Raw genomic sequence first — 25,037 nt, 5'->3', positions numbered from 1 at the left:
GTGGCACTGGGATGTTCCTCAATCCTGACTGTGGGACCCTCTGGCTTCACCAAAGTGGTGGGTGGTTTGGGGCTCCGACCTGACTCATGGGTTGCTCTATTAAGACCGTGACCACCCACAGACCCTTCCTTGGTTTTGGCCAGGACCATATCTCACCCAGAGATAGCAATCTTCAGTCTCCAATATGTGACCCAGTCGTCCCTCTATAGCCAAAGAACCCGTTCTTTCATCACATACACTTTGCCTAAACTTCAGGCCAAGTCACTACATAACCCTGACCATGCATACAATATTTCATTCTTGTTCTTTCAGGTTTCAGGATTCTTTACTGGTATTCAAAACTATATTGAATAAATACAACGGATGAGGTACTTCCCAGCCCATCCTGGACAGACTCTGAAGTGCATTGCTATTTTTGCAAAGTTAGCTATGTACAGTGCAGTAGAGCATCCTGCTCTCTTATTCTTGGATCATGAAGTCATTTCCACGGGAGATTAGAGGAAAAAGTATGACGACTGTTGGGGTGATGGCAAGGGGTGACTGTTGGGTGAAGGCACAGGATTGCAGTGGTGGGAATGAGGCATCTGTGCAAGCAGATGGAGCTGGGATGCTGAAGCCTACCTGGAGGACCAGGTAGGGGTTATCACTCTGAGAAGACCTGTCTTGGAGACCGAGGGATTTATGATGCTGTGTGTGACCATGGGGGCAAGTGGGACCCCCAGAAGCTCAGTGCAGTGGGCAAGGGGCTATTGGGCACACAAGACAGGACTTTCCGCTCTGCCAGAGGAGATCGTCTCTGCTGATCCTCGCAGGGCTGCTCTGCTCTGGCTCCACGAAACAGTGTCTTTGCTGCCTCCTGGGGTCCTGGGAAGCCTTGCCTTCATCACCAGGAGTGTGGCCACCTAAGCCTCAGGTGATGTCCTGGCATCATCCACCTTCTTTACATGTGATTTGTCTGCAAAACAAAGGAGCAGGGTGACGCACAGAGGGTACAAACCCCAACCCAAAAAGTGATGCACAGGCCAACAATGCACAAACCCCAGCCCCAACCCAAGAAGTGAGGCCAAAAGCACCATGAGCCCTGCAGGGACACCAGGTGTACCATGCACAGAGGTCCTGCTCTTACCCTGGGAGTGTCCAGCCTGTCTTCCACACCTCACCAGGTACAGGACCAGCAGGATCCCACAGAGAGTTGCCCCCACACCAACCAGACCCGACAGCACTGAGCAGGCCTGGGTGAGATCTGTGGAAAGAGTTAAGCTCAGAGCAGTTTGGTTGGATGGTCAGACCTGCTCCATCCCTCAGGGTTCCTGCTCACCCTTCCTTTCTGCTGCACTTTTTTGGGGGACTCTCAGCATCTTCCATCACAGCACTCCATGGGGCTGGGGCTTACCCCTCTTGTCTTGCCCTCCACTTTTGTAGGATGGGTGCAAGGACCCCCCCAACTTGGATTAATGCCAAGAGAACATATCCACGAGGGGAACCCTTGGCATCCCCAAACACCTGTGCCACGTGGGAGACAGCAAGGCACGGCAGAACTAGGTTAGATAAAAGAGGCTGCACCTTAACAGAAATCCCTGTGCACTAGGAGTTGTCTCTCCTTGCCCACAGAGGGAGACTTTCTGAAGGAGCATGATATCCACACCTTCTCCTAATTAATCCCACTCCATCGCCTACAGCTTTTTTCCTCCAGGTGCCTCCATCCTGTTCATCTAATGGTTTCTGTCAGGGAGGTTTCTGGCAGCACTTCTGCTAAGACTGGCACAGAGACAGGAGCGTTACCCCATGGTGTGTTTTCACTGCAGTGTCTACATGGCTCTGCCTGTCCTAGACACCAGGTTGGCCACTAGTGCAGGCAGAGTGGTGCCATCTGCAGTAGGACAACAGAGGATCCTGGCACTCACCTTCCATCTCTGTACACACCACCCCAGCTGCAAAGCCGTGCTTGCACTGCCCCGGACCCATATTTCTCTGCTGGCACTCCAGGAGCAGAGTCTCTGAGCCCCGGCAGCTAAGCCCTTCCAGTAAGGTGTGGCCACGCTCTGGGCTGAACTGGCCTCCGATGGGCGCAGACTGTGCCGGTCCACAGCCCAGCTGCTTGCAGACCACGTGCGCCTCCAGCAAGCTCCAGTCACTGTCACAGACACCGTACCAGGTGGCGTTGTACAGCACCTCCACGTGCCCTGAGCAGGGACCCGGACCATCCTTAACCCGCAGCTGCAAGGGGTTGGTGCCTGCAGCGGAGAGCAGAGGGGATGAGGTCTTGGGCAGGGCAGCTTTGGCATCCAACCCCACATCGAGTGGACAGGAATTAACTCAGCCTGTCCTGGATGGCCCACCCTGGTCCTTGTGGATTTACCTGAGCACACCACACCGGCATCCTCACTGTGGCCACAGTTGTGCTCTCCCCAGCTTTTCAGCCGACACTCCGCAAAGGTGGACTCTGTCCCTACGCAGTGCACATTGTCCAGCCAGATGGGGTCCGACCCTTGCCCAAAATGAGCTGAGCCTGGTGCTGACATTGCCGTCCCGCAGCCCAGCTCCCTGCACACAACTGCAGCATCGTTTATGTCCCACGTGTCATCACACACAGTTCCCCACTTCTGGTCGTGAAGAACCTCAACTCTCCCAATGCAGCTGTTCGATCCATTCACCAGCCGCAGCAGACGGTGCCTCGACGTGTCCATGTCTGAGGAGGGAGCAAGGTGCACATTCATACCTGACCATCAGCTCCAGACAGGCTTTGAAATGTATTAAGCCATGGAAAAACTAGAACATCCTTTCAAGAGGTCTGGGAAATGTGCTACATTGACAGATTCTAAGCTCAGAAAAAAAGGGACCGCAGCTACAGAGCTTGGGATTCAGTGCCCAACAAAGGGTACTGGGAACAATAGTCACTATAAAAAGTGGTAGGAGGCACTGACAGATGAGTTTATGCAGCTAGAGCAATCAGAAAGGGGTAGGAGAATGGCTCTCTAGCTGTGCTTCTTTCCGCCAAAAACCTTCCTAAGGTCTTGTACAGGGAATAGCATCACCTGGTGTGGCATTCACACCGTTCTCTGATTATTTTTTTATTATTATTTTTTTTCAACAGGGTGTGGAAAAGGCCCCCATTTCTGGCTTTTGAGGACATGATCAGGTTGCACCCGAACTGCACAGTACTTATGAACACAGCTCACCTGAGCAAACCACACCAGCATCCTCCCCATGGTCACAGTCGTTGGATCCCCAAGGCCTGGCGTGGCACTCAGAGAGGGCGGCTTCAGCCCCGGTGCAGTTCACGTTATCCAGCCAGACACGGCCAGACCCCGGCCCAAAGTGAGCTAGAACCGGAGCTGAGACTGCCGTCCCGCAACTCAGCTGTCGGCACACCACTGTGGCCTCGCTTAGGCTCCAGCCGTCATCACACACTGTCCCCCACTGATGGTCATGGAGCACCTCCACTCTTCCTGCACAGCGGCTGGGGCCGTTCTGCAGGCGCAGCTGAGCCGGCATATTGACAGCCATGCCTTCTGGTGGCAGAGGGGTGAGAGAGAAAAGGAGCATCAGACCTGATCTACAAGCACGTCCGCATGCCACCCGTGCCCTCAGCACCTTCCCGAGGTGGTACTCCCCGGTGTTTTGCTCAGGAGGGCTCTCATGTCCATGCAAATCTGCTGAGGTATGTAGATGAACCAACTGTGTGACCTCAAAGCCCATGAATGTTCAATGTGAGTACAAGCAAACCGCCCTCGTAAGCTGCTGCAATCTGGTTTTCATGGGTCCAGGAACCCATAGTATTGGCTTGGTGACTCCAGCAACCTCCAAAGCTTCCTGAAGACTCTCTTGCTACTTTCCTTTCTTCAAAAAGGCCCCAGGACTCCTCACTTTTGCCCATGAGGTTGTAAGCTGCTGGTCCCTATAGCACAGTGGCTTGGGAACTTGCTGGGGAGCAACTCTGCCACCCAGTCCTGTGCTCTCCCTCTGTCCTTGGTGCATGCTTTTGTTGCCCACACTAGCATGCTTTTTGTGTGCTACCTACCCCTCGTCATCACTACTGCTCCTTACTTTGCAGAAGACAACCAGTATTCTAAGGAGTGCATTACAGAAGAAAAGAGAGGGGACGAGGTCACCCTTTCACCCTTGGCTAAAGCTGTCAAAGTGGTATTAGTCCTTGGAGCAAGGCATCCTCCACTGAACTTCTCCTGGTACCAAGCTTGATATTATCTATCAGTGGTTACCTGCACACACAACTCCAGCATCTTCTCCGTGGTCACAGTTATTGACTCCCCATGGCCTGGCCTGGCATTCAGACAGAGCAGCTTCTGTCCCACTGCACTGAACGTTGTCTAGCCAAATGGGGCCTGTTCCCTGGCCAAAGTATGCTGAGCTATAAGCTGAGACCGCCGTCCCACAGCCCAGCTGCCGACACACGACTTTGGCATCTGTGAAGCTCCAGTCATCATCGCACACGGTTCCCCACTCATGATCATACAGCAGCTCCACTCTCCCAGCACAGCGGTTCGGGCCGTTCACCAAGCGCAGCTCTGCGGAACCAGCGCTGGAGTCCTGGTGGTGGCTGGCTGACTCTACAAGAAGCACAGGAGATGTATCTTGAAAACCCCCTTGTCCCTCATTTCTCAGAATCACAGAATCATCTAGGTTGGAAAAGACCTCCAAAATCACCTAGTCCAACCTCTGACCTAACACCAACAGGTCCTCCACTAAACCATATCACTAAGCTCTACATCTAAATGTCTTTTAAAGACCTTCAGGGATGGTGACTCAACCACTTCCCTGGGCAGCCCATTCCAATGCCTAACAACCCTTTCAGTAAAGAAGTTCTTCCTAATATCCAACCTAAACCTCTCCTGCCCCTCCTTGGGGCACTGCAAGATACAGCATGACCATTCTGCACTCTACCACATTTGCTGGCTGCACCCAGTAATCGCTAACATGCAGCTACCTCTGGACTGAGAAAAGAAGCAATGGACACAAACTGGAACTCGACAGGTTCCATCTGAACATAGAATCATAGAATCACAAAATGATTCAGGTTGGAAAAGACCTCTAAGATCATCGAGTCCAACTGTTAACCTAGCACTGCCAAGTCTACCACTAAACCAGGTCCCACCACATTTACACATTTTTGGAATACCTCCAGGGATAGTGACAACCACTTCCCTGGGCAGTCTATTCCAATGCCTCACAACCCTTTTAGTGTTGTTTCTTTTTTTTTCCTAATAAAAATATATTTTTTTCTTATTAGAAAATCTATACTTCCTGTGGTGCAACTTGAGGCTATTTCCACTTGTCCTATTGCTTGTTGCTTGGAAGAAGAGACTGACTCCCACCCCACTACAACCTCCTTTGAGGTAGTTGTGGAAAGGTAAGGTGTCCCCTGAGCCTCCTTTTCTCCAAGCTCAACAACCCCAGCTCCCTCAGCTGCTCCTCATAATACTTGCTCTCTAGACCCTTCACCAGCTTTGTTGCTCTTCTTTGGACATTCTCCAGCACCCCAAGCTGATTTCAGATTGCCAGAGGCAAAAGCATGGAAACGATCTGGTATCCATTATACTGGTGGCGGCAAGGAGGAGTTGATGTCTCCTTCTGGCCCCTTTCCCCTGCCTAGGGATGCGTTTCATGGATCCTGTCTGCAAAACAGAATGGGTGGCTGTATCTCTATCTGTGCCCACTTCCCCCAGAAATTCAGCCAAAACAAGGGTCTTGGAGAGGTGGGATGTGCAAGAGGCCCCTACACATCCCCCAGAGGAGATTCATCATCTCAGGACCCTTGCAAGGTGTAATTAACACTGATTTCCTCGGCTGATAATGTTTCCAAACCTGGTTTCCAAACCTGCAAGCCCTTGTGCTGTATGGGATAAACCACAAAACATCTAACCATGTCCTCCCATCCCATAATTTCTTCAGGGTGTTACCTGCACAAACCACACCAGCATCTTCACCATGGTGGCAATTGTTCTTCCCCCAGTCATTCGCTCTGCAGTAGGAAAGCGCCACCTCCGTCCCCGTGCAGTTGACATCGTCCAGCCAGATGGGGCCAGACCCCGCCCTGAACTGGCCAGGTCTGCTGGTGGACAAGGCGATGCCACAGTGCAGCTGATGGCACACCACGTTGGCATCGTTCAGGTCCCAGTGGTCATCGCACACCGTGCCCCACCTGTTGCTGTAGTATACCCAACTCGGCCAGCGCAGCGGTGCGGTCCATCCAGCAAGCGGAGGGGAACCCTCTGGGATGCAACTGGTTCTGCATGGGATGTAGAAACAGTGCTATGCAGAAGAGCTGAGAAAGCCTACACTACCTGTGCTAGCTTCACATGGCCTTTGCAAATAGCTATGGTTTATGTGCACCACCGACATGCTTCTCCTTTGGTAGGCAAACCCCAAAAAATCCAAATCTAGGAGAAAAAAATGCTCTGCAAATCCCATCTTCCTAATAAAAGACATTAATCTTCAAAGGGACTTTGGATATTTTTACTGGATATTCCCAAACAAATTCAGGAACAAAAAAAGACCACACTGCAGTCTGGATTGAAAACTCTGGACGTAGGGATTGCCTGTCATCTGGCTGTTGCATTAGGCAAAGCATCACCAACAGGTCAAGAGAGGCGATCCTTCCCCTCTGCTCAGCACTGGGGAGGCTGCACCTCGAGTGCTGGGTCCAGTGCTGGGCCCCCAGTCCAAGACAGACGTGGACATGCTGGCGAGAGTCCAACGGAGGGCCACCAAGCTGATCAAGGGAGCACCTCTCCTACGAGGAGAGGCTGAGAGCCTGGAGAAGAGAAGGCTCAGAGGGGATCTTATCAATGCCCATAAATCCCTGACGGAAGGGTGCAAAGAAGATGGAGCTGGGCTCTTTTCAGGGGTGCCCAGTGCCAGGACAAGAGGCAATGGGCACAAACTGGAAGACAAGTGGTTCTGTCTAAACATCAGGAAACATCTGTGGTGTGCAGGTGATGGAGCCCAGGCACAGGTTGTCCAGAGGTGTGCCTGCTGGAGCAGAGGAACTGGATCAAATGAGGTCCCTTCCAACCTCAACCATTCTGTGATTCTGTGTTTCTGTGCTAAGACAGAAAAGGGAGCTGTCTGTGTGCAGCCTTGTATTTTAATTATATTTGTACATATATTGTGATATGGAGCTGACAACAGATCATCATTTTTTTTTGCCCATCATGCGCAAGAGCAAGCTCTCCTTTTGTGCACAGAAATAATGAATTTTGGTGGACTGGAAAGCCAAGGGATGTTATTTGGAAAAAAAGGAGCATAAAATGAAGTAGGCAGAAGCAGGAAAAAATAACAGCAACTCGGCATCCCACCTGCTAGAGGACCTGCAGCACAACCACTCACCTCCTTTCTGTGGGGTGGAGAGGAGTGGAAGTGCCTGTTCCTGTTTGCTCTGGAGGAAAGAGGACTTTGGGCCCCATCTTTGTAAACATACAGGCTGGCCCTGAAGAAGTGGCCAACACAAATATGCAATTTCTGGTCTTAACTGTCACAGGCTGGTAAGGCTCCAAACATTTCCCAACCACTCTGCATGAGGGCAACAGCACAGAGGCCAAAATAATTACCCAGCCAATAAGGTCTCCTTCCCCATCTGCCATTTTCCATTCCTTTTAAAGCCTGGCAGGTCAAAGGAGTCTTTGCCCTGTCTGTCTGCAAGCCCAGACCCCCCATTCCTACATATCACAGACCTCTCTTGTCCCATGCACATGGTCTACTACAATGCACCTTTCCCCCGTGCATGAGCTACTCACCACAGAGGCATGCCAAGTAGATGAGGAGCCCTGCTCCAGCATAACTAGCCAGCGTGATCTGCAGGGGCAGAAAATGTCCTGAGCACCCCATGCCAGTAGTTTTAGGGCAGGTTATCTTCCTAGTGAGAGCTGCAAGCTGAGCTGGACGATGCCACTGCCAGAAAGGTTATGGTCAGTCCCCTCCTCTGACCTGTGTTTGTCCCATGCTCATCCCTCCTCCTGCACTGATCCCTCCTCCCTGCTGTCCCTGGGATCGAGCCCTCCAGTTCAAAGTGGTTTAAGTGGCCTCTCCACTGCAGCATTACCTGCTCAGAGATTCCCCCTTTCATCCCCACCTCCCTGACCCTCCAGCCAGCTCTCATCCTGCAGCAGGAGGGTTTGCAACTCTCACTTGTGGAGGTTTGAAGCCTTGGGAAAAGCCAAACCTTCCTGCTGTTCAGGGAATTCCAATAAACAACCAGCATTGTCCGGATAAGCATATATGTTGGTCTGTCGAAAAGGAGTGAGAATCATTTCCCTTAATTTAAATGTCTTTGAAGCTGGGGCTTCATTTAGGCTCATACCCTGAGGTCCCCATTAAAGCTAGCTGGGGGAAAAGTGGGTGGTTCACCTGGAGCCCTGGATGCTAAGGTGGGGAGAAGTATGTCCTAGGAGAGTTCATTTCTCACTGAGACCCTCAGAAAACCAGAGGATAGGATAGGATGGGATAGGATGGGATGGGGTGGGATGGGGTGGGGTAGAGTAGAATTAGAGTAGAGTAGAGTAGAGTAGAGTAGAGTAGAGTAGAGTAGAGTAGAATTAGAATCGAATAGAATAGAATTTTCTCCAAAAAAATGTGTCCTCAACCTCTCCTCACAGGACATGCCATCCAGCCCTTTTACCAGCTTTGTTGCCCTCCTCTGGACACAGTCTTCACATCCTTTTGATGTGGAGACCAAAACTGCACACAATATTCAAAGTGAGCTTGCAGTAATGCTAAATATAGCAGGAGAATCACGTCTTTTTTTTTTTTTTTTTTTTTTTTTTTTTTTTACCAACTGGCTATGCTGTATTAAAAGCATCCCAAAATGATGTTTGCCCTCTTGGCTGCCAGGCACCCTGCTGGCTTACATTCAACTTGTTGTTGACCAGCACCTCCAGATCTCTTTCTTCAGGGCTGAAGGTAAGATCTGCCTCACTGTATAGATATCCAAAGGTAAACCCCATCCTGACAAATCCCACAGTGCTTATGGAGGACAAGTCTCCTTTCCCCTGCCAAAATAAGGAATTCTGAGGGGCAGATCCTTTACATACATTGAAGAGATTGCTCCAGCTGAAGTCTGTCTGTCCCCAAGGCAGACAATCAGAAATTGTGTTGATAAAACCTGACCCCTCACACTAAGAGACACATAAAATACAGTCTGTATTCTGGGAGCATCATATAGAGAATAAGGGTGTTCCAGAAATCACGAATGAACTGCTGAGGTTTAGTTATAAACATGCCCAGGTTATGGGTGCCCCACTGCATTGATTCTGACCCTCAGTTTAAGTGAATTCAGAGAATTTACTGACTTATATCTGAACCATGGGATGCTTTGGCACAACACCATGAGCCTTTCCCTGTGCTTACACTTCAGACTTTCAGCAAATAGTATAATAACCCACCCCATCCTTCCCCCTGCCTCCTCAATTTAGCCTGACTAAAACATATAAGGTGCAGCAGCTTGTCTGAAAGGAAATGAAAGGATGTCTCTTGCCCCATTTATCCATCATGTCTTTTGGAAAAGCTCCTGTCTGGCAAATGAACAGAGCTGTCCCTGCCAAGACGTTTTTCTTTCATGACACAGAGCCACACATTTCCCACACTTCCTATCGCTGCATCACAGCCCGTGAATATTGCAGCTCATAAATTTCACATCCTAACAGAAACCCAATAAACAAGTCTGTCCATAATTAAGCCTTTGCAGCAGGGTTTCCAAGATCTCATGCAATCTTGCACACATGCAAGACTCATTGCACACGTATGTCCCACTTTACAGCCAAGAAAAAGCTTCCTTGTTGCAGCGCCCACACCAGCTCCTTCTGCAGTCCCTGTTTGCTGCCAAGCCCCAAGACATAGTTGAAACTGTCCCAGAAGAAAAATCTCCTGTGAACCTCTTGTTTATCTCTTATATTATTCTGCTTGTGAAAAAGTGGTTCCTAGAAACAGGCAGCCCCTTGTGAGGGGAGATGTTCCTTGTTGAATACTAAGTGACTAAATGCTGGCATCTTGTGCTCTTTGGTGGGATGCTCTGCAACCTTTTTCTGCATCCAGATGCCTTCATATGCACCCACCAGAGCCCTTCCTCCTCTTAGTGCCCCCAGGTCTGCATCCATTCAGCTCCTGCCCTCTGAGAGCCTTCAGCCCTTCTCAGGGAGACACACATGAATTCTAAGCATGTCACAGAGAGCTAGGGTGTTTTTTTTGTTGTTGTTTTGTTTGTTTGTTTGTTTTGTTTTTTACAAATATACCAAATGCTAAAAACATCTGGGATTTTTAACACCTTTGGCCGTGGCATGGACAGTGGGACTGAGCAAGTTTGCCAGTGACACCAAGCTGTGTGTTGCAGTCAACATGCTGAAGGGAAGGGATGCCATCCAGAGGGTCCTGGACAGGCTTGAGAGGTGGTCCTGTGCAAACCTCATGAGGTTCAACAAGGCCAAGGGCAAGGTCCTGCATCTGTTCTGGAGCAATCCTAAGCACAACTACAGGCAGAGGATGGATTGAAAGCACCCCTGAGGAAAACAACCTGGGGTTTTTGGTTGACAAGAAGCTCAACATGAGCTGGGAATGTGAGCTTGCAGCCCAGAAAGCCAACTGTATCCTGGGATACATCTAAAGAAGCACGGCCAGAGGGGCAAGGGAGGGGATTCTCCTCCTCTACTCAGCTCTCGTGAGACCCCACCTGGAGTAATGTGCCAGTTCTGGGGCCCCCAGCACAAGAAAGACATGGACCTATTAGAACGAGTCCAGAGGAGGCCCACAGAGATGACCAAGGGGCTGGAGCACCTCTCCTGTGAAGACAAGCTAAGAGAGTTGGGGTTGTTCAGCCTGGAGAAGAGAAGGCTCTGGAGACCTTAGAGCAGCCTTCCAGTACCTAAAGGGGGCCTGCAGAAAAGCTGGGGAGGGACTCTTTGTCAGGGGGTGGAGTGATAGGACAAGGGGCAAAGGTTTTGAACTAAGAGAGGGTAGGTTTAGATTAGATTTTAGGAAGGAATTCTTTATTATGTAAATGGTGAAGCACTGGAACAGGCTGCTCAGAGAAGATGTAGATGCCCCATCCCTGGAGGTGTTTAAGGCCAGGTTGAATGGGGCTTTGAGCAATGTGGTCTAGAGGAAGGTGTCCCCACCTGTGGCAGGGGAGTCGAAATTAGATGATCTTTAAGGTCTCTTCCAACACAAGCCATTCTATGATTCTATGATCTGGAGCCATTCTTTCTGCCCTTTTGCCCCCAGAGGGGTGTGACCTTGCAAGGCCCTGCACACAGGTCAACATCTTGCCCCTTCCCTGGAAGTGTTCAAGGCCAGGTTGGATGGGGCTTTGGTCAACCTGATCTAATGTCCCTCCCCGTTGTATGGGGTTTGGACTAGGTGATCTTAAAATCTTTCCAATCCAAACCATTCTATGATTCCATGATTCTATGATCAGCAGAATCCTCCTGCCCCCCCTGTCCTACATGGGGCTTCTTCTGCGGCAGTGCCATCCGCTTGGCTTCCACCAGCCAGACCATCTCATTGCCAGGATCCTTTGCAACTTCTGCTACTGCTGTGAGGTGGTCATCTGCCTGGATCCAGCATTAATTTTGGGGATTGCAAGCAGAAGGACAGGGTGTCCTGGGGCACCTGGATTATGGATGAACTTCACAGAATCGTAGAATCATTCAGGTTAGAAAATACCTCTAAGATCATCTAGTTCAACCTTTAACCTAGTCCTAAAGTCCACTACTAAACCATGTTCTAAGTCTACTATGTTCTAAATCTACACGTTTCTTGAATACCTCCAGGGATGGTGACTCAGCCACTTCCCTGGGCAGCCTATTGCAATGCCTCACGACCCTTTTAGTAAAGAAATTTCTCCTAATATTCAACCCATATCTCTCCTGGTGCAACTTGAAGCCATTACCTCTTGTCCTATTGCTTGTTGCTTGGGAGAAGAGACCAACCCCAACACCGCTACCTTCCAGAAAGTCACAGACCTTTGTGCAGTCTCTGGACCTGCTCTAGTTCCAGTACATCCTTCCTGGGACGTAGCGACCAGAAGTACTTGCATAACAGAAGACATGGTAGATCCAGAGTTGTGTATCACGGCAAAATTAAACTCCTTGTCTTCATCTTGACACCTTTCTTAAAGTATGCAACATTTCTTTGGATTCCTTAGCTGCTATGACATACAGAGGCAATGATTTCAGGCAATATGTTAGCAGCTGTGTACCAGAAAAATAAAACATTCAAGGCCAGACATATTGTACTATCAATTCCTTTTTGTTGCATTTCATTGATGTATAGCTAGATGGCAGGAAATCACTTCATTATTCAAGAGCAAGCAATCTCAGAAGCATTACCCCGTGACTGCAGTGTGTATGGTTTTCTGAGAGGCTGGAATGTGAGATGAGGGAACCGTCAGGGACTTCTCATGTGGTTCATTTTTCTCTGCTGACACTCTCAGTGACTCCAGCAGCAGTCCAGCACAGACATCTGCACTTGAGCACATGGAGCCTTTCCATATGGTTGAGCTCTGCATGTGCCAGCATCTCCAGGGTTAGCCCTCCCCAGCTGCTGCAAGGCTTTTAACACAGACTCATCTTGTACTTCCCAGCTTTTGCATCTCGGTGTCTTTTGCTAACCTGCAGCACACAAATTCTCTCATTCTCCTTTTCAACAATGAATTAATCTACTGAAAACTGGTATAAATAATAAAGGTAAAGAAGAGATCTCAGGGAACGGTTTGAGCCAGAGTAAGTCCATCAGCCATAACAAGGACAGAGGAAGCTCACAGCTCTAATTTTTTAGTTCAAATGCCCCAATACTGGCAATTGCATGGCTTCAGAAATGGTTAATTGAGAGAGGACAGGGAATGTGGGAGCAGGTCATGAAGAAAAACTCTCCCCATTCTGAGCCTGCCCAGACACTAACTCCCCTTTATCTGATCATCCTTTGGTGTCCCCCATACTGAACCTCCCCAGAGGGCCTCCTGAAGAAGCTGCCTCCCATGGGTCCGTGCTGCAGTGATACTCAAGAGACACAAAAATGAAACTCCCACAGAGATGTGTGTCTGTTAGAAAGGGCAATTCCCTCATTTATCACCCCACAGAGAAGGCAATGTTATGGAGAAGTGACAGCATCTTGGGACAGCAGGGCATGTTCTGGGATTACTCCGAGGCCCATTTGCAGATGACACTAAAAGACTTCGGGGACAGGCTATAAAGTGCATGTGTCTAAACTGAACACTCCAAGCTCAGACATTTCGGGGACCTATGCATGTGTGTGAATTTCTTTTCGCAAGGTACCCTTACTTGCCTTGGTGTTTCTAGATTCATAGACTAAGGTGCCTAGATCCCATTTCTACCATTAAGAGAACATTATTCCACTTTTAACCCTCACTTGCCACCCTTTAAACAAAAGTATGTAAATTGTATGATGGGCTGATTGTAGATTCAAACTTAAAACCTGAGGAGCTGCTGGGTGGTGGATGGACTACTAATCCCACCACACTGGTGGGCTCCCTTATCTCACTTCCCAACCCCCTGCAAAGAGCCAGCTGAACCACCCTGGTCATGTATCCAGCTCACATTAAACTGGAGCAACCCAGGGAAGTTTCCAGAATCATTCTTTTGCTGAGCAAATGAAGGACTGGAAGCTTTGCAGCAGCACAAGGTCACTAGTCAGCCACGGGTGGGGACCCTGCAGCTGAACTCTTCTAAACCATGCCAGGAAAATGCTGAAAAGGGAACTGTGCTTCCTAGGAAGAAGATAACCCCGTGTCAAAGTGGGTGAGAACTGCAGCTTCAGGAACAAGAACAAAGGAAAGCTAATTCTGCAAAGACTGCCTGCATTCTGGAGAGGGACCTCTCCATTACCCTGACCTCTTTAGGGTCACTAGGTCACAAGGGTAATGACCATTATCCTGCTCATTAGCAGACAGCAGGACCAATGTATCCATCATCTCAAAGTGCCTGCAATAAGGTGTGTTCCTACCTGTAACAAAAGTCATCTTCTGTTTTTTAGATTAAATCATCTCTGGGCATTCCAAGCCTTCATCTTCTAAGTCCCTATGACTCAGCAGGCATCCTGTTTCCTGCTCACCTCCTCTCCTCCCCTGCCTTCCAGGTGTTTGTGCTTTTAACTCATCACAGCCATCACAGCCATCACAGCCTGAGTCCCCATGCTGAGGCTTTCTCTGATGCTTCCAAGCAGCTGTTTTGAGTTGTGTGAGAAGGGCTGCATCACTAGCCACTGGAGAACCCAGCACTTCCTTTTATGACCTGTGCTGCCTAAATCCCCACCCAGCATCCCTCCGCATGGCTAGCTCCCATCTCCACACCTTCCAAGCCCTTCTTGTGTCAGAGCACTGTGCTCTCAGGGGCCCCAGAAGACCACTCTCCAAGGACAACATACAGAAATGTTTGGGAATACAGCAGAAGGAAGAGATCAGCATGGCCTAGTTGCCCACATGGATTCACATCTAGTTACCTGTAGGTCCTTTGTCCTATTTGACAGTCCCATGCCAGAGTCTGAGACCTAGGACATCTCAGGTGGCTCTAAATGTCTATGTGATGCCTCACCTGAGCTTTCAGTTGGTGGAGTTAGCAAAGCTACTCAGCTTCACTGGTGAACGGAAACAAGCCCTTGCATATACGCAGGGATAAGCTTTGCAGCCTCCACTGACTACTGATTGGCTTAAAAAAAAAAAAAAAAAAAAAAAAAAAAAAAAAAAAAGGAAAAAGTAAGACATTGCTTATGTGTTACAGAATTATTTTTTATTATTATTTTCACAAATGCACCAAGAAAAAAAAAAAATGAAAGCAGGAACCTGAAATATTTCTATGCATCAATTCTCTTTTGCACACAGACCATTTCTGTCAGCTGGTGTTTCATGCCCTGTATCGCTTCAGGTGGCTGGCTGAGGTGGGCATGGAGCTGACAATGGGTCAATCTCTGGTGATCTCACTCTGTAGAGAAGGGATGGTCAAGGGCCCTTAATGGTGACCAGGCTGTGCACTGGGATGGAGCTGCATCAGCTGGAGTCTTGTGTCTGGGATGGTCACAGGAACTGAGCTCACTTGTTGCTGGCATCGTCAGCGTGAGCCTCCTTTGCCTCCACTTGCTCTGCTCCAGGCATCAAGGTGGACATGTCAGAGACAACCAGCTCGTCCATGTGTACAAAGCCTGCAGACCACAAGGATTCAGTCAGTGGGTTGATCCAGGCATCCCAGGCAGTGCTGCCTGAGTTTTCCTCCTCTTTTAGAAGACCACTGAGGATGCTCACTGCTTTGGAGACAGCACAAATCAAGTTGGCTTGACTAATGCCAGCAGCATGGGATATACACTATTGACTGCCAGTACTCAGACATGAAGCCTACTTTGAAGAAACCACCCTTGATCAAACACAATGGTCCACACACAGCACCCTTCATCCCAAAGTTCTTCTTTCCCACCCCCAAAACTACACACTGATCCACCCACCCAAGCTGCCACCTACATGCAAAGAGCCTACAGATGGCATTCTTTTCAACACATGGTTTCAGCATTTGGCAAAGAAACAGGATGCAACCTGGAAAAGATGTCTCCTTGGTTGGGTCACACATGGGCCTAGGAGTGACCCTCCCATGAGTGAGATAGATGGGCATGTTCTTTTGGACTCCAACACACCACTCATAAGAACACCTCTGGCCAACCCAACCCTTTGAAGCTCGTCAGTCTTGGTGCCTTCCCACTGTCCTGTCTTTTTCCTGAGGTGAAAAAGGTAGAGGACAGCACTGGTAAAACTAGCAGCATCGTACCCAACCCCATCCCTCATTTCTGAAAAGAAAACATGCAGGTGTTCAACACAGGTGTCTCCAACCTCTCAACCCTGGTTTCCAAGAGTCTCCACGACATCCTTAAAAACTCAGGCACAGACACACTTCCTGATCCTTTCTCAGCTGCTGGATAAAGATGAAATATCCCCAGTGTCCTTCCCAAGGGGGAGCTGGGAACCCACAGAGCAGAGCTCAGAGCTCCTGCTTAATGAACAAGTGGAGCAGGCAACAGAGAGAAGAGGAGCATTTGAGGAGGTGCTCCCACTTGAAAGACCATCCCACCACCAAGAGCATCAGTAACCCAGCTGGAAATATGATGTTAATGTGAAAGGGGAGCAGTGGATAGAAAGAGAAAAGAGAAAGGAACCGAAGGACTCAAACCAGAATAGGAAGTCCCTTTCAGTATGAGCCACAGGAAAGAAATCTGCCCAAAGTATGCTGACATCAACATTTCAGCAAGCCTACTTCCAACCATACCCTTCTGGAAACTTCATTTCCCTCTTCATCCACGACAGAGCTCACCTGGAGGGGGACTAAAAGCCCTGTTTCGCACTTGTCTCCTCTTCAGGCACAGAGCAGCCCCACAGACCAGCATCAACACTGGAAAGATGACTGAGACCAGCAATGGGAGCAGTGGCAGAGGCTGTGGTGGGGTGGTTGAAACATAGCCTGTGGGGAGAAAGTAAATTTTCCTTCATCCAGAGCTAATCCAGGAGATAATTAGACATCTCAGCAGCACACAAGGACAAGAAGAAACAGGCACAATGTGCACCGATAGAAATTCACATTAGATAGTGGAAAATATTCTTTTTCCACATAAGGATGGTTAAATATTGTAACAGAGACCAGAAAGGCACTTGGACCTTCATTCCTGGGGACTTTTACATTTTCACTGGTCAAGGCCATGAACAAGGTTTAGTTGGTCTCATGGTGAGAGGACTAGATCAGAGTTCTCCAGAGATCCCTTCCAATCTGTATTATTCTGTGATCATATGATTCCGAAGAGGAGACACAAAGAGCTTCTGGTAGGTCCCTGTCACCATCAAGCACAGTCCCCCAGGTGCTGTAGCACCTCCAGCTGTCCTCTGCACTGGTGCTGGCCGTTCACTGCCCACATCCATGCACCATCCAGTGCATCACAGCTGCCTTTGCCTCAGAGGTGGACCACTTTGGTGGACCACTCAAGGGGAAGTCAAGGCCACTCAAGGTGCCATCAGTCTGACTGCTCATTCTGTAGAGCAACTTATTTGCAGTGGGCATTGGCAGGGCTGGATGACTGCAAAATGGTCCTTTCTGCAAACCACATCCTACAACCACAGGTTTCTTTCCTTAAAGAAGCCTGGGTGACCAGTTAAAATGGAGCGTTCTGCAGGAGGTACCAGATGCATAAAGGAGAGTACTTCTGAGTCTGGGTGGTTCCCAAGCAAGTGCATCCGTTCCAGGATAATTCACTGGGTACAGATGTCCTAGAGACAACTTTCTATTTTACTGATCATGAGGAGAACACATTTTGAGATTTGTCCAAAAGTGGTTGGAAAGAGTGGAGCAAGTGTGGATGCCAGGGCAAGTCTTGCCAACCATGACTCTCAACTTCCCAGCTCAGCTGTAAGGATATTCCCCATGGTGTAGTCTTTCCTCCCTTTCCTCCATCCTTTCTGAAAGGTTTTCATCATTTTTTTCCCTATTGTCGTGATCATTCCCTGCAACTTGTGTTGAGCACATACTCAAGTTATCCACATCCTGGGATGACACTCTTGACCATGGTGCATGGTGACCTATGGTGACCATGGTGTTGACCACAGAGACCATGGACCCACTAATCCTGTGGGTCAGGTGGGTTCTAGAAATGTAAGACTCAGCTTGTGTTGAAGGAAATTCCATCTTCATTTTCCATTTGTCTCTGCCTCCTCAGCCACCAGCAAGCATGCACTCTTAGGGCAGCATTAATTCAGCAAGGAGATGACACCTGCATGCCCAAAGGCTTTCCCATACCAACAGGGCCACCTTACCTGAGCACACCACGCCAGCATCTTCCCCATGGTCACAGTTGTGTTCCCCCCATGGCCTGGCCAGGCACTCCAAGAGGGTGTCTTCCCCCCCTGTGCAGTTCACGTCATCCATCCAGATGGCATTATGCCCTCGCCCAAACAAAGCTCTGCCAGGGGCTGAGACCACCACCCCACAGCCCAGCTGCCGGCACACAACTGCAGCATCCTCCATGTCCCAGCCGTCATCACACACTGTTCCCCACAGTTGCTTGTGGAGCACTTCGACTCTCCCAGCACAGAAACTCGAGCCATTCACCAGTCGTAGTGCTACAGGATCTGGAAAAAAAAAAAAAAAAAGATGCATGCACTTTTTGGAAGCCTCCATCCATGTCTGCACTGCTCACAGAGATCATGTAGCTAATGCATGTCATTGATTTTTGTACGTTTTATGACATTTGTAACTGAGGAAATTCTGTATGCATTTCCAGCCATTGAAAATGACATGCCAAAAAGCTTCTGCAGTGGCCAACAACCTTGCAATTTGGACTCCTTTAGCATCAAACTGCAAGCAGACATGCTGCTGCTCTCATGGTGTTCAGAGATGTTAAATCACCTGGACCTTTGTGAAGGAGGTGTCTGATCCCGTTATTATACTGAACATCCCCAAACTCCGGAGGGACTTTGAATATTTAAAGCTAAGTTGTAATTAGTACCAACTAGAATAAGAAAACTTCTGTGACAGAGAAAATTTGGGCATGCTTGCTGGAAAAGAATAAAAACAGTGCAATTTGTAAAAATCTCCCTTTCTGATCTTTGGAAAATGGGCCTTTCTTCGTACCCTGCTCTTAATCTGACAGTTTTTACTTGTTTTCTTGATCACATCAAACTTTAAAATTCATCCTCTAGGTCCCTAAACAAAGCCTCGTTCTTCCCATCCCTCGGAGGCTTGGTTGTGTCTCTCCTTGCTTTGCTCAGATTCTCGTTCCCATCACCAGCTCAGCCTCTCTCGGGATCTCCCACTTCCCTAAGGTTTCACTGGCAAGCAGTGACCAAACCTCCGCAGAACAGCAATCTGAGCTCTTCTGTGTGGCTTGGCATTACCCAGACTCAGAGGAGATTGAGTCTCCAGCAAAGTCATGCTCTTCCTTCCTCTAGCACAGCCCAGTGCTCTCCTGAATAACGATATTCAAGAAAAAACTTACCTGAGCACACAACACCAGCATCTTTACCATGGCTGCAATAACTCTGTTGCCCCGTCCTGGACCTGCATTCAGAGAGGGCAGCTTCTGTCCCTGTGCACTCAACACCCTGCAGCCAGATGTGGCTGGAGCCTTGCCCAAAGTGAGCTGAGCCTGGAGCTGACACAGCCGTCCCACAGCCCAGCTGCCGGCACACCACCTCTGCATCACTCAGGTCCCAGCTGTCATCACACACAGTCCCCCACCGCTGGTTACGAAGGACCTCGACCCTCCCAGAGCAGCGGCTGGAGCCATTCACCAGCCGGAGCTGAGGTGGTCCTGGAATTAAAAAGACACATGCAGGTCAGACACGTAAAAGTAGAAGACAGGACCTCAAGTGGTGGCCAGATGCAATGTGGTGTGAAGGCTCCCATTGGCATAAACACAGGCATCTAATCTTATCTTAGGTGTTCACAGGCAACCAAATAAACCATGAGGAGGGAACAGACATGATACAGGGATGAATGGGAGACCCACGCCTGTCTGGAGTTCATTCAACATTCATTAGCTGTATCGACAAGGCCACCCTGGACTTTAACGGGAGGGGGAAGGCTTGGCCACCTAGTTCACATGGAGAAACCTGAACGTAGACCTAAATTTTGTGCTATGGAAACATAGATTGAGAGTCTGGCAGTCCAACAATACTACATGGACTGAAGGTAGTAAGAAGGGTCAATGTGTAAAGGGACCTGAAAATAGGTATCTATACAGAGGCAGGAGACATGAGCAAAATAGAGCTATCCATATGTTTCCCTTAAGAGGCATAGCAACATACTGAATCCACCAGGGCTGCCAATATTGCTCCTTCCAGAGCTGCACCATGAAGGAATGAAAGTAGCTTACCTGCACACACCACACCGGCATCTTCTTTGTGATTACAGTTGTTGTCTCCCCATGGCCTGGCTCTGCACTCGGAGAGGGCAGCCTCTGAGCCTGTGCAATTCACATCGTCGAGCCAGATGGGGTCGTACCCCAGCCCAAACCGAGCTGCAGGCAGAGCCCAGATAGCTGTACCACAGCCCAGTTGCTGGCATACCACTTCTGCATCATCCAGGCCCCAGCCGTCATCACACACACTTCCCCATCGCTGGTTATGCAGCACCTCGACTCTCCCAGAGCAGCGGTTTGAGCCATTCACCAGCCGGACCTCAGTAGGGTCTGAAATGGAAAGAGGCAGAGCGTGTCATCACTTGGTGGCAGAGCTGGTGAGGGAGAGACTGAGTGGTTGATATGACACTGAGGGTGAATCCCCACTTGTTCAGCATTGATCTTGCCTTGGAGTTAAAGATTCACGTGTAGGATGAGCATTGACATAGATAAGAAAGGAAAAGCAACCCACTGAGCTCCTGCAGTGTTGGAACCCAAAAGCTCATCGGCAGATGATCAGCAGCTACCTGAGCACACCACACCAGCGTCTTCTCCATGGTGGCAGAGGTGGACTCCTTCGGGCCTGGCCCCACATTTGGAGAGGGCAGTTTCTGTTCCCGTGCAGTTCACCTCGGCCAGCCAGATGGGACCGTGTCCCTGGCCAAAGTGAGCCAAGCCCGGAGCTGCAGCTGCTGTCCCACAGCCCAGCTGCCAGCACACCACTTCTGCGTCACTCAGGTCCCAGGCATTGTCACACACCGTCCCCCATTGGTGCTGTTGAAGGACTTCAACTCTCCCAGCACAGCGGCTTGGGCCGTTCACCAGCCGAACCACCTCTGGTTCTGAAACAAAGGAATACACACAAAAAAACCTTCAGGAAGAGTTGGTGGAGACAAGCCTGGGCATGGGATCTTGCAAAAGATGGTGACTCTGTACTCTGGGCTCCCTGATATCATGCCTTTACTAGACAGGGATTCCCATGAGACTCAGCACAGCTTTTTGCACTATGGGAGCTCCGTGAGAAGCTCAATGACTATTCACTCGAGCTGAAAATGAGCCGGGAAAAATGGGAGAAGCAGCAGTGATGGGATCCTCCTCGCAACGCTTCTTGGCAGCAGGAACCTTATTATCCCCTTGCCTTCTGAAGAAGACACGTCCGTGTCTAAGCGGCAGCAGAGGTCTCCCTGCAGACAGGCAGGAGAAATGTGGCAGAGGGTTACCTGAGCACACCACGCTGGCGTCTTCCCCATGGTGGCAGCTGTGGACTCCCCATGTCTGGGCTTCACACTCACTAAGGGCAGCCTCAGTCCCCGAGCAAGTCACTTTCTCCAGCCAGATGGGGTCGTAGCCTCTGCCAAACCTGGCCCAGCCTGGAGCAGAGATTGGAGCACCGCAGCCCAGCTGCCGACACACCACTTTGGCATCCTCCATGTCCCAGTGATTGTCACACACAGTGCCCCACTGCTGGTGGTGAAGCACCTCAACGCGCCCAGCGCAGCGATTCGGGCCATTCACTAGCCGCAGTTCTGTGGGCTCTAAAGGGGGAATGAGAGAAATGAATAAACATTGCACAGTTCAGTCCTCTGAAGCAGATGTTTGCAGCTACATGCAACCATGCCACGTACAAGCATGTAACTGTGCTTCCCCCATCTGCATCAGCATCTTCATTTGGAAGCAACTGAGTAAGAGAAAGACCTGGTCATATTCAGAAGAAGGTAAAAACAGGATGCCTCCCAGGAAGTGTTTCCTGTGGGTAATATGGACATCCATATTCAAACCATAAACATAAGAATGAGCTTCAAAGGTCTCCTAGGGTGACCACATCTCCCTCAGAGGGCACATGTAATGAGGAAATATTTTTTTTTGATGAAATTAATTTACTCTAGCAAAAATGTTTGACTGAAGCTGTGTTGAGGAGAGTCCTTCCATGCTGTTTTTCTATTTGCTCTCCTCTACTAAAGCTCCTTGCAAATATTGCCTGAGATCATCCAGACTTGCTTTTCTGGTGACAAAGGGCTGACATATCATTGCAAGATGGAGTGATGGGGGAATATCTTCCAATCTTGCACCGCCTCTAAAGATCCAAAAGAAACTTGGCACGTAGAAGTGGAATAGCCTGCAGCCACGTATGGCAAGTGTCAAAGGCCAAATGACTCGTCTGAGTACATACATTTAAACATCCAGAGAGGATGATGACATGATGGACATGGCAAGCCACTTGAGAAGGGACATTTTACGGTGTCAGGTAGAGGATTAGCACAGACACACAAGGGTGCATCCAGATAATCTGCTGTTGTGATGCCTACAGGAATGGAGTTACCTCACCTCCCAAGCATTGCTGCTTGCAATGGCATCATACACAAAGGAAAACAACATGTATGCAGGGAACAAACTAAAATTATTTTAAATTTCCTTTCTGAAACCATGACCTGGTCACTTACCTGAACACACAACACTAGCATCTTCGTTGTGATTGCAGTTGTGTTCCTCCCAGGGCTCCAAACTACATTCTGTGATGGCGCCTTCTGTCCCTGTGCAGTTCACCTCATCCAGCCAGATGGGATCGTGTCCTTGCCCAAAGTGAGCCTTGCCAGGGACTGACACAGCTGTCCCACAGCCCAGCTGCCGGCACACCACCTCTGCATCTCTCAGGTCCCAGCCATCATCACAAATTGTCCCCCACCGCTGGTTGTGGTGGACCTCAACTCTCCCTGAGCAATGGCTGGAGCCATTCACCAAACGTACTTGAGTTGGTTCTGGAAAGAGACAAGAGCCAAACATCTGGATATCCAGGCCAGGACTGGAGCTGCCCTCAGAGCAGGGAGCCCAGTGCTTAAATTATCACAGAATCTCACAGCTGGAGGGTGAGGAGGTTGCAGACAAACTGAGAAGAGCAGGCTCCCCTAGGGGACTCATCTCCTCCCCATTCATCCCACAAGTGTAACATCTGGATGAACACCACCTCTGAAGCTCCCTGTTCCTTTCCCTAGCACACATTAGCTCACATTAGCTCATCACGGGTTTCCTCCCACTTCCATTTGCAGGGCTACAATGTAGATGTCTACACCTAGGATCATTTCAAACTCTTCTTTTTTCTCCACCAATCCCTTAAAAAAATAAAATAAAAAAGGGGGGGGGGGGGGGGGGGGAGCCAGTTACCTGAGCATTCAACACCAGCATCCTCATCATGCTTGCAATTATGACTTCCCCAGGAACTGGCCTGACACAGAGAAAGGGAAGTCTCTGTCCCAGCACAGGTCACATCATCCAGCCAGATGGGTCCTTCCCCTTGCCCAAAGGCAGCGTCAGGTGGAGCTGACAGAGCTGAGCCACAGCCCACCTCCCTGCACACCACCTCAGCATCTGTCAGGTTCCAGCCGTCATCACACACGGTGCCCCATCTGCTGTCATGGAAGACTTCCACTCTGCCAGAGCAGGGGCCAGGGCCATTCACCAGCCTGGCACGGGTCAGACTTGGAGTGGGTGCCCCTGCAAACACCACCAAGGAGCAAACAGTCAGAGACTGCTGGAAAAGCAGCTGCTTACAGTGCTTAGGAGCAAATGATCAGTAACTTTGCTGAGCATGCAGTTGCCTACAATGCTTAGGATCAGTTTATTCTCACAGGCGATTCTGGACAGTCTCTCACAGTCAGGATATACCCGTGAAGGGTTTAATCCCTGTGAAGTCAGGAGGCGGTGAAGCTGAGAAATGGTCAGGGAAATGCAGCCTCCATGACAGATGTGAAGAGGTCTTGAATCCAAGAACAACATTTGGAAATTATCTGGAATAAGAGTGTGAAAAGTGTGAATTCTTTGCAAAATCATGTGAGGGAAGTAATTCTGCCTACCTGTAGGGGCAGGATTCAGCTCAAAATCTGTGAGCCAGGTGCCAACACTCACAGCACAATCAGAGGACACCCAGTCAACAACATCATCTGTGGGTGACAAGAGGTCCATCTCTTCCTAAAATAGATGCTGATGGAGAACTGAGTGCTCCAGCAAATGCTGCTTTAGGATGGCATGACTTATGTCCCAACACTTAACCATATTGATCAGACCTCATTATAACAGTGCACTGCACTGTTCCAAAGGAGATGACTGCAGACAGGGATATTCAAAGAGGTGAACTTAAGCTTTAGATATAAGGAAGAAATTCTGTACTATGAGGCTGGTGAAACACTGGAGCAGGTTGCCTGAAGAGGAGGTGGATGCCCCCTCCCTGGAAATGTTTAAGGTCAGATTGGCTGGAGCCTTGAGAAATCTGATGTAGTGAAGGGTTACCCTTCCCATGTCAGGAGGGTTGGACTAGGTGGTCTTTAAAAGTCCCTTCCAACCCAAACCACTCTATGATTCTGATCTGGCACCCACTGGAAGCAATGGTGTGAGACAGAAACCTGTCTTCTAAGACTAATATTGTATGTTCCATGGGGCTGCTTTGTGATCAGGACCACCTGACATCAGCAGAACATCTTCCTAGGATGATCAGTAGTTGTCCTGCCCACAATTTCATCCTTCAGCTGTCCCCAGCAGTTGTTGCAGAACAAAATAACAGAATGGTTTAGGTTGGAAGGGACCTCTGGAAGTCATCTGGTCCAAGATGCGGTAGGAGAGAGACTCACCCGAGCACACAATACTGACGTCTTCCCCATGCCCACAGTTGTGAGCTCCCCAGGGCCGTGCCTGGCACTCAGAAAGAGCAGCTTCTGTGCCGGTGCACTGCACGTTGTCCAGCCAGATGGGGTCTTCTCCTCGCCCATACCGAGCCCCACCAACAGCAGACAGACCCATCCCACAGCCCAGCTGCCGGCACACCACACGGGCTCCTGCAAGGCTCCAGTGGTCGTCACACACCGTCCCCCAGGCGCCATTGTAAAACACCTCCAGTCGCCCTGTGCAGGGGTCAGGGCCGTTCACGAGTCTTATTTGGGCAGGACGTGATGCTGGCAATGAGGGAGAGCAAAGGGAAGGAAAAGTTAGCAGGAAATCTTGGAAAAGAAAACGCTAAGGAGCATCTTGACAGTCTCTACCTGTTGGCTGAAAGGAATAGGGAAGAACCAGCAAGAGGAGGACACAAGCAGTTATAATTTTATTATCATAATTTTGACAAGGACACATGGCAGATAGCCATTGAGCAAACCCCAGGCTTTTCCACC

The 25,037-nt window shown here is 49.6% G+C and overlaps 1 protein-coding gene across 1 annotated transcript; it reads right to left on the bottom strand.

Moving 5' to 3' along the window:
- Positions 1–149: 149 nt before the first annotated feature.
- LOC121062554 (deleted in malignant brain tumors 1 protein-like) lies at positions 150–24,999 on the bottom strand. The gene is given in 17 exon segments (XM_040542596.1): positions 150–955; positions 1,905–2,262; positions 2,307–2,689; positions 3,180–3,509; positions 4,221–4,540; positions 5,160–5,163; positions 5,919–6,179; positions 6,182–6,247; positions 17,801–18,115; positions 18,982–19,285; positions 19,835–20,169; positions 20,391–20,741; positions 21,105–21,410; positions 22,314–22,640; positions 23,044–23,373; positions 24,504–24,824; positions 24,912–24,999. Coding segments are annotated over 17 exon segments (4,452 nt in total). The 3' UTR covers positions 150–902.
- Positions 25,000–25,037: the final 38 nt, after the last annotated feature.

Source organism: Cygnus olor, chromosome 32 (genome assembly GCF_009769625.2).
Source record: "Cygnus olor isolate bCygOlo1 chromosome 32, bCygOlo1.pri.v2, whole genome shotgun sequence".
In the NCBI taxonomy this organism is placed as follows: Eukaryota; Metazoa; Chordata; class Aves; order Anseriformes; family Anatidae; genus Cygnus; species Cygnus olor.
The sequence above is the reverse complement of the archived record's forward strand: the minus strand, read 5'-3'. Positions and strand labels throughout refer to the sequence as shown.